Raw genomic sequence first — 14,885 nt, 5'->3', positions numbered from 1 at the left:
TTTGAAGCTCATATTCTTTTATTGAGAGAACATACTCGTAATAACAACTGAAGCATCAAAAAATTGTTAGTCAACAAATAACTACACATTTTTACAAATATAACAAATAAACACAAACAAGATGTAAATAATAATTTCACACTGCATTTGACATGATTAAATACAACAATTTACGAACACCAAAGGAATATATTTTTATTGGTGAATTTATGGTGAGGATAATGAGTAAAAAAAACATTTGATAAACAAAAGCTCAAGATCTCAGACCTAAAATAATATAAAATATTATTACATGTTTCAACAATATAAATGCAACACAAGGACAAATTGATCAAACAACGATCCATGTCCACTTATGTCACCAGAAAATTAGAACTGCATGAAAAACTTAAAATGCATAAGTTGAAGGCACAGGTACATAATTGGTACATACTACAAAAATAGCTTCGTGATGATAACAGTCCCATATTCACATACAGAGCAGACAATTTAAGAAAGCTTTACAGTGTAGTATTCGTTAATTTTGAAAAGGATTGTTTCCATACATGGCAGTCAAAATCTCTTACAAATACAGAGTACCATTCATAAGCACCCACAGTCTCATTAAAGTCTTTTTTTCTTCATCATGATTTGCTTTTTCTTTTTCTTTTCCATCTGCTCTTTCTTAATGTCCTCTAAATCTTCCATGATACCTTGAATAAAGCATTATACAAACCATTAAACTTAATACTCTTTTATTATATGACAACTTCACAGCACGCATAGTAACCAAAACAGTAATTTTTCTGGTAACTATGATACTTTAATTAGGAACTATATGTATGATAGTTTACAGCCTCAAATAGGATAAATATTTATTTCCTTTAAAGGTCTGCTTACACGGTACCTTTGTTAACCCACATAAGTTAATGTCTAAATGTATGAACTCTTGAATGAACATGAAAATGCACCGTGTAACAACCCAAATTGTGCGAATGCATGAACAGAAAGTAGAATCTGTTCAAATTTGGTTCATGCATTCGTACATCTTCCGTTCCAGTCCACAAAAATGATTCATGCAAACAGATAGCAACTCATTCGTGTTAATGCATCAAGTAAAAAGGTCTTGATGCAGTTTTATCATGATTGGAAATTTACTCGATTATTTTAGGCTAGAGGATTATTCTTAAGTTGCTACGGTTGCTCAGATGAAAAGAACTAGATGTTAAGATGATTATGGGGGGATGCAGTTCAGTGGTGGCTAGTGACCTCTGAAGGGGGTGAAGTTCTGGTCTGACTGCGTGGTAAGACATTTGCCACCCACTCTCATTCCTCCATGCAGAATTTTTTTAAAATTTTAATTTCAGTCCCTTATAACAATATAGGATGTTTTGGAAGCAAAATTAATATTAATGAGAACAGTATCCAGTAACCAATGTTTGATGCTGTTATAAAATTACTAATATTTCCTTCCAAATCCTCAAATCCCATACTGAAGAGAAAAATGAATTTTTTTCCTGCGGTTAGAAGGAACATTTTGGACCTTGAAGCAAAAGTATTCAAGTAGCAACTCACGCTAATAAAATCCTGAAAACATACATCCCATTAATATGCCAAGAAAACTCAAGATTTATACGCATAGAGATATACCATCAATCATAAAAATTAGAACAAAAATTCACTCCAGCAAAATATTATGGCTAAAACTAAAAAATCAAAATAACATATGTACCATATTTAACCGTAGAAGCCGTGCACCTTTTCCCTAGAAATGACGGTGAAAAAAAGGGGGCGAACGGCTAATACGAATCCTCCAAATTTTAATGTAAGCCACATACCATTTTCCCTCAAATTCTTTTTATTCCTTCTGAGTGTAGCATTGAAACAAAGAAACCTTTGCAGGTATTACATTTCTAACATTATTTAACCTTATTAATCACAGTAACGTAAATTATTTGATTTAGCAACGAATCACAAGTTCCTATATAAGACCGCACTCAAAAAGCTCTAGGAAGGTTTTTTTCCTCACGAGCCGTCCCAAAAATGGGGCTGCGTGGGATACACGAGGGTGTGGCTTACACCAGTAAATACAGTATGTATTTCTCAATCAATACACATTATAATTTAATCTCCACTTCTTTCCACCCCTCTTCAAAGACAAAATGTTCCCAGCCGCAGTGTGCCACCACCCGGCATCCAGTGGTAAAAGCTTTTGGGCAGTAAGCATCCTGGGCCAGGGGCGCAGCTAGGAATTAAGGCTGGGGTGGGGGTTAAGGTGCAACTAATACCGGGGTGTGTGGGGGTATGGTATACCCACCAGGATAAGCGAAAGGTGCGAGATTAATAAATTGTGGAATTTCAAGATAAATGGTTCAAAATGGTGAGTTTTACGGCTTTCTGAGGGATATTTTATTAATCCTTACACTATTCTATTAATAATATCAATCCAATTAAGTGAAATTGATTAAACTTAAAATTTTCTCTGAGCTCTGAGGGGGTTCTTATCCCCCAAACCCCCCACCCCTCACTGCGCCAGTGATCAGCAGTGGATCCAAAAGGGGGATATGGGGATGGCCTGAGGGGCTCGCAATGCAATGAATGTATTTTAATTCAGACAATTCACGGTGCCTCAGTCAACTCAAAATAGGGGAGAGTTCATGATATGCCATTCTTGTACAAAGGCAAGTACATATCATCTGCAGGTAGCTATAAAAAATGTATTATATGTAGTGTGTAATGATAATCCATTCAAGAACTAGAGTAAATTTTGCCGAAAATGTATAAGTTGAGTTAAATACCAGTAACCACTCAACAAGAAATTTTAGGTTAACAATAATTTGTATGCTGAATTGATTCTACTTGGTTAAAACTTACCTAATTTTGTACTCACAAACTCCTCCTTCATTTGCTGAGCAAAGTTAGATTCCATACATTCATCTTCATCTTCTTCATCAACATATGTATAGCTGAATGAGAAATAAGAAAAAAATAAATATCAAACGAAATTGAAGTATTCATTGAAATCAACCCACAAAAGTATTACACATAATAACTCACCGTGATTTGTCATAACCAAAAATTTCTTTGATATATTTGGAATAATCCTCCCCTTCTTCCGGTCCATCATCTATGAAATCATCTAGTTCCGAATCATACTCATCATCACTTTCGATTCTCCCTGTAAATAAAACAAATATTTTCAAACAAAATCATCAGTCATCAATTTGAAGATTAGTTTCACACAGCTCTACGCCCAATTTTCATGTCAGCTACACTTTTTAACCTATAAAGTGCTTTTAATGAACTGCAATTTCATAGACTAATAATTCAAAAAATCTCATCACTATAATTGCATAAGTTTTGGGCACAGGGAAAATCAGCTCCACATTCTTGAGGGGTTTCTATCAGACTGAGGGTTATGTGGGAAGAATGTCAAGGCTGCTAATTTATAGCCTGGTAGTTTAAAAATTAAATATTTTTTCCAACTTGCGAAGAAGAGATAGCAAACAACATAGGTGCACTTCTTTATTGGTTAAGAAATTATTAGCAATCTAAATTTTAAAAATTAGCTTCAGTCATTCGTATTGGAATTTCTAGAATTCCAAGTAAAATGTCACATCCTTCAAAAAAGCCAAGGCATTCTCTACTGATTCCATATAACAGAGGCTGGCACTAAAAGGATTACCTCTTACATAATTGATGCCTAATATTTTTAACATCTACGTAATTTAATTTTTCAACGAAGGTTTATCTACAATAATAAACACTTCATTAATGCTTGATGAGTCAAAAAAATTCACCAAATAAATTATAAAGAGGAGTATATTTTATACTAATGACAAAGACTACAGATAATGCACTAAGTTAATTTAAAGTAAATGAAATCATAGAAATATTCATTCATGCATCTTAAATGAACACTTATTATGTATCTCTAGTGATTCCCTAAAAAAATTCTGTTGAGCTTCATTTATTTCACAAGTAGTAGTATGGTAAATTAATTATGTACTACAAAAATTCAACAAAATTTTTAAAAACCTATTATTTTACCTAGCTTTCATAAAGGTTTTGGCATAGTAAATCTTAGTACTATCAAAAAATATTTTTCCTAGACCCTTACGGTGGATAGTCAGTCTTTCCCCTGATGACAATGAAGGAGTTTCTTATCAAAACCTTGGCCTTAAATAGCCTTCAACAGAGCCAAGCCCGAGAAGATTTTCCAATAGTACATATCCACCAGAAAAGCCTGCAATCTTTTATAATTTTCAATATTTTTTCTAGTTATTGCGTATTTTACAAACAAAACAAAACTGAAAATATAATTACTATAAACATACATTATTCAATATATTAACTGAGCTACTTCAAAAACAGATAGCAACTGGTACAGGTACTGAATGCAGTTAAGTTCAAATTGGAAGTACAAGCGTGCAGCGCCCGCTCCCAGCAGGCTTCCCCAGCTCTTTTCAATGCAGGTCCACAGAGGGATAGGTGCATTTCTAATTTTAAAATGTAGAAAAAAAAGGCAGGGTCTTATGTACAAATTTAATTGGAATGTTCATGTACAAATTGAGGTCAGAGGACCTCTTTAAACACAACATTGGAAGTAATTACACTATCCTCTGTTAAACGCACATGATGACTCATACTTACGTATCAACAGGAGACTTGAATATGGATCAGCCGCATTTTGATAAAAGTTATTTAAAGAATGCGAGATATTGTTGCAAATAAACAAATGTATCAGTTTGGGCGGCGTTAACGTCAGGAATATTAATCATTTTTTTTTGTTTTTTAAATTATTTCAAAACCTATTTTAGGAAACAATTGCAATATTTTGGAAATAAGATATGCCGTCGCATGTTCTCTAATAAATTCTGTGCTATTTGGTACCTCATTTGTAGAGTTTGGTTGCGTATAAGTTGAGAAAAAGGTATATATCTATACAGTAGAAATAATATAGAAGATAGCTGACTCACAGATTTTTTCTCTGAGTCAGAAAGATTTCCAAAAGCAATGAATTTTCAAAATGGAAATTCCTGTAAAAGAAATAGGCATTAGGCAAACAATAAAAATTCCAACTCACTTTTAGCAGGTCTCCTCATCTCCTGCGGCCTGGGTCTACCAGATGGAAGAAATCTACCACCAGGCGGTCCTCGATCAGGGGCCATCATTGGTCTCCTAACTTCCCCTCTACCGACAGGCCTCCTATCCTGAGGTGGAGGGCCTCTTTGTGGATCCCTGGAAGATCCCTGAGATCCCATTTGCTGAGGCCTGTTGGCAGAAGGCTTACCAGGTGCTTGCTTAACAGGTGCTCCAGGATTGCTTGGTCTCTGGGCTGGAGGATTAGGCCTAACTTCCTTTTTGGCTTGAAGATTACCGCTAAGAGAGGCCTTGGAAGCCTGATTTTGGTCCCTTGGTCCACTAAGACGATCCTTCAGGAGACTATTTCCAGAAGATGAGACAGTAGCACCCTTAGAAGGTCTTTCTTCAGGCCTTCGAGATGGATTGGAAGACATTTTTGGGTTATTACCGTCACCTCTTTGAGGTAGGTCACCTCTAGAACTGTTGGCACCAGCAATAGTCTTTGCTTGTTTGTTAGGAACTCGAGAACACTCTGAGGGGATAGCTCGTCTTTCTTCTCTAATAGGAGGTCTTTCTTCCTTCGCAGGAGGCCTCATAGGGTTACCCGATGGCTTCCTATCTTCCCTTATCACAGGTTTTTGAGATGCACTGCTGAGGCTCCTTTCGTCTTTTATCACAGCCTTTGAAGCAGGCCTCATCTGACTTCTTTCATCTTTCATCGCAGGCTTCGGAGGTGGATTCGATGATTTCCTTTCCTCCTTAACCACTGTCCTTAAAGGTTCTTTGCTCACTTTTCTCTCCTCAAAGGCAGCTTTCCTGTCTTTCAAAGATGGCACAGTCTGAGTCGGTGATGATTTTGATTCCTGATATGATTCTCGCACTTTATTACTTTGCTGAAGGCTATTCCTCCGCACATCACTTCGGTTGTCTTGATCACCACTAGAGGAACTTGGCCTGCTGCTGGTGATAGGTCTTCCAGAGTCAGTCGGCCTGCTACTGCTAGCGGGTCGACTACCTTCAGAAGGTCTACTGCTGCTAACAGGTCGATTACTTTCTGAAGGTCTACTGCTGCTAACAGGTCGATTTCCTTCTGAAGGTCTACTGCTACTAACAGGTCGATTACCTTCAGAAGGCCTACTGCTGTTAATAGGTCGACTACCTTCAGGTGGTCTGCTGCTGTTAGTGGGTCGGCTACCCTCAGGTGGTCTACTGCCATTGATGGGTCGATTACCTTCAGGTGGTCTACTGCCACTGGTTTGTCTTGCAGACTCAACCGGTCTGCTACTGTTTGCTGGCCTACTTCTGTCTGGTAGTCGGGTGCTGTTGTTTGGTCTATCATCCTCGGGCATACTCTGCTTGTACTGGGTCCTATCCTGTGAACTGCTCCGCTGAGGCTCTCTCTTTCTCATAGGCTGCTCATTTTCACTTCCACTCATTCCTATAAAAGTGATAAAATTGAAAAATAATTTTTAAAAAACTGACATCAAAAATTTACCTTTACTTACAAAAAGCCCTGATAATCTAATTAAAAAAGAAGTTTTACATTCAGTTGAAGAAACACATGACTCAAAAAAGTAAATAGATAATTATATTGAACAATAAAACACACCAGTTTTCCAGGAAAGGAAAATCACTTCATCTTAATCTCTAGTTCACCACAGGCCTGCGTATATCATTTATCACCACATATCATATATAGGTCTGTGTATATTACCACAGGTCTGCGTACACCTTTAGAAATTATTTTGGAGATCCAGGAGCACCCGGATCTCCAAAATTTCAGGAAGAATCTGCAATACTTCAGGAGGTGGCAGGGGAGACAATTTAAAGCATTTTTGTCCATAAAAATTGAGTCTTAACTCCTAAGTCACTGAGCTATGGCAACGCTAACATTTTTATGGATGCACTTTGTAGTTACCATGAAAACAGTTATTATTGTGTATCCAGGCTTTTCGACATTTTTAATAACACTCTGGATTTTTAAGGACATTAAATAGTAAGTTTGATGAAAATGTGCAATAATAATTGTCTCAAACAATTAATCTAAAAATGGTTGAGAAGGCGCAATTGTATTGTTAATACTCCCTCAAAGCTCTCATTTAATTGAGCTCAAAGACTTGGCAAAGGAAGATTCGGTTACATTGCAAATCTTTTCTATTTTGTTAAGCTCCAAGATTTCTATGAACCTGCCAATATGTTCTCTCTGGCAAAGATACAAAAAGCAATAACCATAGCTCAAAATAGCAGATGGAGAAAAAGTTTGTTCTGTTCACTAATCTCTGAAATAGATAATTGTCATCTTCCAAAATGCATTATTTTTCCTCTCCTATTCCCATTTTTCCAATCCCCTAGTGCACTTTCTCTAGTGAAAACTTGGCCTGAAGTAAAAGGGAAGAGATGATGAGGAGCATTGATTTTAAGTGGGTCAGAATTTGGAGATGAATGAAAATTAATTGTCTTTTGAACAGTTTCAATAGGACACTTGACATGAATAACTTGTAGTAATTTTTTGACAGCGTAATTTAATTATATATCCAAACTAACAGGAAGAGCCCAGATAAAAGGCATTTGAACCATTATAATGAAGATGAATCATGGAAGATTTGAAACTTTCTATAGCCCTTTGGAACTTATCTTATCAGCCTCTCTTTTGATAATTCAGTGTCTTTGCCTGGCCTATGACCGCACAAACTTATTTTAGAGCCAGCAGAAAAAAATTTAAACAAAAATTGCACTTGGCAGATGTGTTGTCCGTACATGAGGTAAAAAAGTCCTGAACATAGAGCCTGGCACCTTTGGTGTACCTACGGAGGGCCTAGGCTCTAGACGTACACTTCCCTCAGTCTTCAACATACGTACTTTGGGTTACATTAAATCTACGTTCAGAAGAACTGAAACTATTTATGCTTGATCTATTACTAGGTCCAGCAGCACATTTTTCATATGTATAAATCCTAGGCATAGCCTTATGATCACTTTCCAAATCATTTTCCACGATTTTTTCTCTTGGTTCCGACTTCCTTAAAAACTGATGCAAACTTACAGCACATTTAATAATGGTCTCAACAGAAGAAATGCAATAATTTTTGAGTGAAAGGAAGCCAATCACTGTCCAAACACTTGAAGCCAAGCAAGCCCGGCTCTCCCCTGCCGATTACTGGAGTCTCCTCTACACAAATTAGACATTGGTGGCAACGCAATGACGACGGCTCTTTTTCACACGCCAACATTGGGAAATTGGCACAATAGCAATCAGCAATCATTGTCATCAAATGGTTTCCAAATATGACAGGGTGAAGAGACGGAGTGACAATTGCGGGAGGATTTCTTTCTGGTGAGCTCAGATACTGTTAGTGGGTTTTGTTGATGGGGAGGAGGAGTTCCGAGAGTAAGAGATGGAGCAAAATATATGTCGCCAAATGTAGGCACTGCCTTTTCTTGTTATGGGAACAACTGGGCCACGAGCATTTTAGGCCCATCACTGAGACAATATTCAAGGTTACTCATTTAGAAAGGATTATCCGAAATGACTGACAGCTTTCATTGTTTCCATCGTCTTGCTCTTGAGACTACAGGCTTGCTCCGGATAAAGAACCATGCCACTCTACTGACTCCGGACACAACTTTTATGCATTCTCTTGGAGTTTTATTAAAGAAAATAGGGGAGGGTGTAAAACTAGCGAAGGAGAAAGTATGAGCAATGTAATGGTTAACTCTGATAACCCTGATTACGACGCAGGGTTAGAAGAGTGTTGGCTGCTGCTGCCAACAATAACATATTTAGCATGCACATTGACTGTTATAGTAATTGACAGCTACCAATATAGCCAGCTGAAAGTTCCAGGCCAAGGCAATGAAATGATCTATCAACTTCACCAACGATTCTTACGTGAGTTTGATGATAGCACCCTCTGTCGGCAGAGATCTGAACCTACTGGCTTCAACAGCTCAGTAACTGAAACTACTTTACTTGAAGTTTTGAGTACTTGCATATCCCAGTAAATATCCAACATTATATTCATTATTCCCCACCCGATGGCTTTGCAAACCTCCCAAGATTTTACAAAATTGTTTCAGGCTTGATTTAGTGGAATATTGATATATCCATGATAAAAATACAAATGGTAATTTCCACACTATTTAATTCAACACTTAACGACCTACCATGGTTTCGACACTTTTGTGTCATTTTCAAAGTCTCCCTCCATGAAAATGACACAAAGTGTCGAAACCATGGTCGGTCGTTAAATTAAATAGTGTGGAAATTACCATTTGTGTTTTTATCATGGATATCTCAAGATTTTGACGGCACAAGAAGCTTCACTATGAAGTAGCTTCTATCAAGATTAATATTTAAACAGAAAGGAAAGAATATTGCACAGATAGGATGAATATGAATGAATAAGAAAATTATATGAATCCACAGAATATATTTATCTAAGTTAATGAAAAAATAAAAAGCAATGGTCCTGATTCTCACAGCATAATATTCTCAGGCAAAAAACTATGAAATATTTTTTAACCTTGCATCTCTTTTGAGGGATAAAGATTTATATTCTCTATTTCAGTGGCATGAATTCGGGATGATTATGTACCACATACCATTGTCCCTGGAACATCAAAATCACATTATCCAAGGATTCTTTTGTGGGGATGAATTTTCTTAAAATATGCTAAACATAATGCAGCTCGATAATGCATCAAAATGATAAAGGCACCTATTTTCTTGTAATGTGATTTAAGAAGTGAACAATATTTTCTTTCAAATTTTATGATAACATGGACACTGATAAGTGGCATATAATTGGTATTCACTCAGTTTTACAGTTGATAAGGCTTTAAGAACCATTATCAGTCATGATTAGATAAGATGGCTGAGGAAAAGCAATTGTTGTCTGAAGAAAAAGATCAACAAACTAGCATTGGCTGGAATAAAAATGAACATAAATGAGATTCATGGGGCTGTTGGAAAGTACAGTGCATATAGTAGCACTTGGGGGCAAGTATTTTCTTTTTCAATCTCTTAGTAGATCTCAGTGATATCTGGTAGCCTTAATCCTTTGTGAAGGCTTATGAGGCCGTTTTACACGGGGCAAGGAATTGCGCTGGTTAGAACAGCATTAATTTCTAAAACGGTGTGGAATTGCATGAATGCATGAAAGAAATTAGGAAAGGGGCTATTTTGCCATCTCACGTCCACGCGCATGTGTTTTAGCAATTCACCGCTTTGCACGATGCAATTTTGACTGCGCCTTCGTACATACGTCAGATTGTGACAGTACGTGCCCCATGTAAAACGGCCTGTAGATGTGGTGAATTGGGAAGGATAAATTGATAAGATGTGATTTACATAATATTTTGCAAACATGTCAGTAGATTTGAATGCTTTAAAATGCTGAAATTTGTATAATTCACGTTTAATTTTTTGTATCTTGCACTGAAGTAAGCGTTGTTCGATGAAAAGACTTCTAGTTGTACATTCCATTGAGTTTATACAAGCCACTGGAATTAGGCACTCAATGATAAAGTTACTGCATGGCCCAGAAGACCAGTGAGCAATGCTTGAGGTATCCAAAAGTCCAAATTTTGATGCTTCATCCTCCTTTTAAGTAAGTACTCAAATATTGCCAACTAATAAAACAAAATTTTATTTTCACCTTCGGCAGAGTTCACATGACAATAGATTCATTGATTTCCCAGAAATAGCACAACTCAGCTTTCAATTTTCTTCAAAAGATAAATAGATGCTATTGCTTCCACCAGGGATACAATCAAATTTTGAAGAGTATTCTATTTATCAAATAATCAGTCCAAGTTTGAAGCCAGCTATCAGGCAACATCTTCAATTCCCATTTAAAAAAAGTCACTTTAACTCCCATTAAGTTTGGAACGTCAGAATGGGGAACATGCACAATTTTTTTAAAGTACTGGAATAAGAAGGCCTCTACCTCAAATGTACTCGTCGAAAATTTCGCGTATGAATAATGCTTTTTAGCTGAGTTATGAGTCTTTAAAAATTGATCTTCATCGGCTGATTGAAAACACGACGTCATCGGAGCGTGACGTCACGGAACGGCATCCACTGATGACAGACTGAGGAAGTGGATAGAAAATCGATCTATGAGGGCTCAAATGCAAATTTGGCGATAATAATTGCAATTTTTACTTTAAATATCTTGCATTCAAGCCTCTAACACTCTACTCTCTTAGCGAAGTGAATGGTGTTCCGTGCGATGACGTCAGAAGGCGTTTCAGGTCACGTGACTTCAAGCGATATTCGAGCATTTTTAATTAGCATTTATTGATGTTTGTGGAGTACCAGGAGAGTTTTGGCTTATATATTTGGACTCGTGAGAAAGTTTTCTATTCAATGAGACTAACTAGGATGATGAACAAATTCCATGCATGTTCCCCATTACTATGCACTTTCAAATACATGTGCATTTTCAGAAAAATCTGACAAGAAATCTATTACAGAAATTTTAGGGTTCAAAAGGATCCCTCACCGTCTCATACCCATCTTTAAATAAAAGTAAGCATCTGATAGAACATTGGCCTAGGAGCACAGTACTGAACACAGCTAGTGAAAATCATCACTTGCATGGCCGAAAATGCAATTCTCTGATTGCACTCTACAAATGATTGTCAGTGCAACCAATACTCATCAATACTAAGCTCAGACAGTGAACCACATAAGCGAGGCTAGACCCCATAGAATTTAACGAATGATGCTCCTATGTGTCACATTTTTATGTTTCATTCCAATTTTAAGCAAGTACTTAAAATTTGCTTTCATGCCTGAGCATTTACAATTTATAAAGGAAAATTTCATGGGAAACTTGAAAACCTTTGAAGAAGTATATATTTGTTTTCGTGAGATATTTACAATGTTTAACAATAACACAAACTCAATTTCTTACTCAGTGGTTTTTGTGTGGAGATTTTACAATGTTTACCATTGCATTTATATTAGAAACCAAGAGAGTAATTGCAAGGATTCAACAGTGGTTATTCAGTGGTACATTCCACAGATGCCTATACCTATAAGCTTACTTTGGATGTTTACTATATCTTTCATTTTGAGCACTGTAGTCTTAAAGTGGATTTTGTTTGCTACATACTTATTCACTTACACAAGTAAATATTTTATAAAGAGTGACCAAATTTACTGTAGTATTGTATGAATGAAGTAATGTTTAGGCAAACATCTTCTATCATGTATGATCTTAGGTTTTCCCGGCCCATTAGGTGTACAAATGTTTCTCAGGTTTTCCACCGGTTGATGTTCCCGGCGTTTCGAGCAGTGACTTGCTGTTCATCCTTAGGGGATCTTCTGCATCAAGAACAATTCATTCAGAAGATCCCCTGAGGATGAAAAGCAAGTAGCTGCTCAAAACGTCAGGAAATATGGAGAACATCAACCGGTGAAAAACCAAAGAAACTTTTCTGCATCTCCTTTCATGGCGTGTTTACATTGGTAGTGAAGGCTGCACCAAGTAATCTCCTCCATGGCTGCTGATGTTTCAGTTTACAAGTTGTACTCTATCCTCAGGGCTGATAGTCATTCAGCTGTGAGGATATGGTACGACTCATACCCTGAAATATCGGCAGCCATGGAGGAGATTAGCCAGTGGAGCACCTGAGCAGCCTTCACAACCAGCATATGCTCAGAAAGCATCAGAACTTTTTTTTGCATTTTTACATTATTATTTCCCACTCGTACACAACTTCCACAAGGATAAATATTAAATTCATTCTCTTTTTCTTTGCATGACATCACATTTGGCACTATTATATTCATTCCATAAAAACACCTAAGATTACAAGGATAAATAGAAAGAATCATTTCAAGTGTTGTGATTCTGAAACTTATGCAGGAGGATTTCCAATTCCAATTTCTTGTACAATGAAAGTTGAAAGTTGACTGGAACGACTGGATACGTGTTGCTTTGTAATATGCCGCTAAAGGTATGTAAAGGGTAAGGTGTTCTAGTGTCATGCATGTTCTTCCATGATGAATAACTTATTAAATTTCTCCTTTTTTCAATCAATCATTTTGTTTGATTTGCTCTTTCTGCCATCCGAGTTTACCTCACGTACACAGTTTGTCTTTGTTTCTGGTTGTCAAGAAGTGTTTGGTTTGTATAGGAAGAGAAGGTTCAGCAGATGTATTACAATCAGTAAAGACTCAGTTTCAATGAGAATGAGGACCTTTTGTTATTTTGTTTGCATTCCTTGAACGTGTGGCTGCAAGAGGTATGTGCAATTCCTGCAGCGCTGACTCTGGCTGTGAAAGAATATTCGGAAGGGTATTTGTGTGCAGAACAAAAGGTAGGAAAGTAAAAGGAATTTCATTAGAAAGCCAAATTCTGGCTGCTTACTCACTGCAGTTATAGAACTGCTGAAGCTGCACAGAATTTGCGTGATAAATTTTCAAAAAAAGCGCATCCCTCACACACTGAACACCAATCAGTTTCGTTAATCATGTAATTATAATCTAATTTAATTTCAGAACAAAACTTTTAGGCAGTCAACCATGAATAATAATAATTCTTGCAATGAAGAATTAATCCTTTAATTAGCTTCTTCTTCCAAACACATTATTTTTTAATAATAAAATATTGAGACATTGGCAATAACTTGTAACTATGTTTGAATGCAAAGACATTAACACTAATAAATTTAATTATGCAATTTGCAATAACAATTGCCAAAATTTTTCCATTGCGTGTCATTAAAGCAAAGTAATACTTTATATTTATTGACTCAAGGTATAAAAAGACACTAATATAACTACATAAACGCATTGTGTAATATGAGTGTAACATTGGCAAAGCAAAAAAATGCTCCCATTAATTTTATGTTTAAAGCATTTACTCAATTATTTATTTGATTAAAAAAGCATACTATGTACGTGAACAATTTCAAGTCTATAGCTAGAGGTCCATGAAATTTGCGAGATGCAATATCACGAAATAACACGAAATTGGTAAATAAAAACGAAATTTTGCGTTTTTGCGATTTTAGGTGGATTGGCGAAAAAATCACATCTAACGAGTCATAATCTATTAAAGCCTAAGCCTTCATTGTTTAACGCTGCCGACGTTCATTTGCTCTCTCTCTCATTACGATTCCAAGGTCAATTGCCTCGTTTAGTCTCGCGCATAATGCATACGCGTAATATCGCGCACTGTAGTGATATTTCCGCCAGAATTTGCCGTTAAATTTATCACAGCCTCTCCCTTCGATTCCCAAGTATCAATCCGTATTGATTGTATATCACGTCGTAGACGGCGCAACACCGGGCTGGATTGAAATGGGCGCCGTGGTGACCACGGCGGCCGTCAACTGCACGATTGGATTCGTTTAAAGACATCCATGGAAACATATGGTTATTTGAAAGCACAGGCACTAGCAGTTGGGGGAAGGAAAGGGAGGAACAGAAAGGATAGGGGGAGAGGGGGTTCTCCTTATCAGCGGACGGATCATCGGATATTTTGCTCTCCACTGAGGTTCAATGCAAAAAAAATCATTTCGACATTGGCCAAATCTAATATCTAATTCTTCAGGTGAGAAAGCGTCTCATCCTAGATGTTTCAGGGTCGATAAATGGGAAATAACTTTTCAAGTTCATTTGAATTCAATTATGTTTAGTTATGTGTGCTTCTTCCACTGCCTTTCCTGACCGATTGGCAACAGCTGTAATCAAAACTAAGCAATTTTGTTGTATCTAGCTGCTGTCCTACCTTCCCTCAACACCTGGGTGAGGCAGTGGTGTAACTAGACATAAGCTTTGGGGGGGGGGGGGGATGGGGAGCCTG

General features: G+C 36.9%; 1 protein-coding gene across 1 annotated transcript in view; it reads right to left on the bottom strand.

Annotated features, from left to right (window-relative positions):
• Window positions 1–14,885, bottom strand: part of LOC124162958 (protein SPT2 homolog) — a 34,736-nt gene continuing 19,851 nt past the window's right edge. Inside the window, exons 9-12 of the mRNA XM_046539738.1 lie at window positions 5,066–6,502; window positions 3,037–3,157; window positions 2,854–2,945; window positions 1–692 (exon numbers count right to left, since the gene is read on the bottom strand). Of these exons, the coding sequence (XP_046395694.1) occupies window positions 604–692; window positions 2,854–2,945; window positions 3,037–3,157; window positions 5,066–6,502 (1,739 nt within the window). The 3' untranslated portion in view covers window positions 1–603. The remainder of the gene's footprint in view (window positions 693–2,853; window positions 2,946–3,036; window positions 3,158–5,065; window positions 6,503–14,885) is intronic.

Source organism: Ischnura elegans, chromosome 7, assembly GCF_921293095.1.
Source record: "Ischnura elegans chromosome 7, ioIscEleg1.1, whole genome shotgun sequence".
Classification (NCBI taxonomy): domain Eukaryota; kingdom Metazoa; phylum Arthropoda; class Insecta; order Odonata; family Coenagrionidae; genus Ischnura; species Ischnura elegans.
This window is presented reverse-complemented; position numbering and strand designations above follow the sequence as displayed.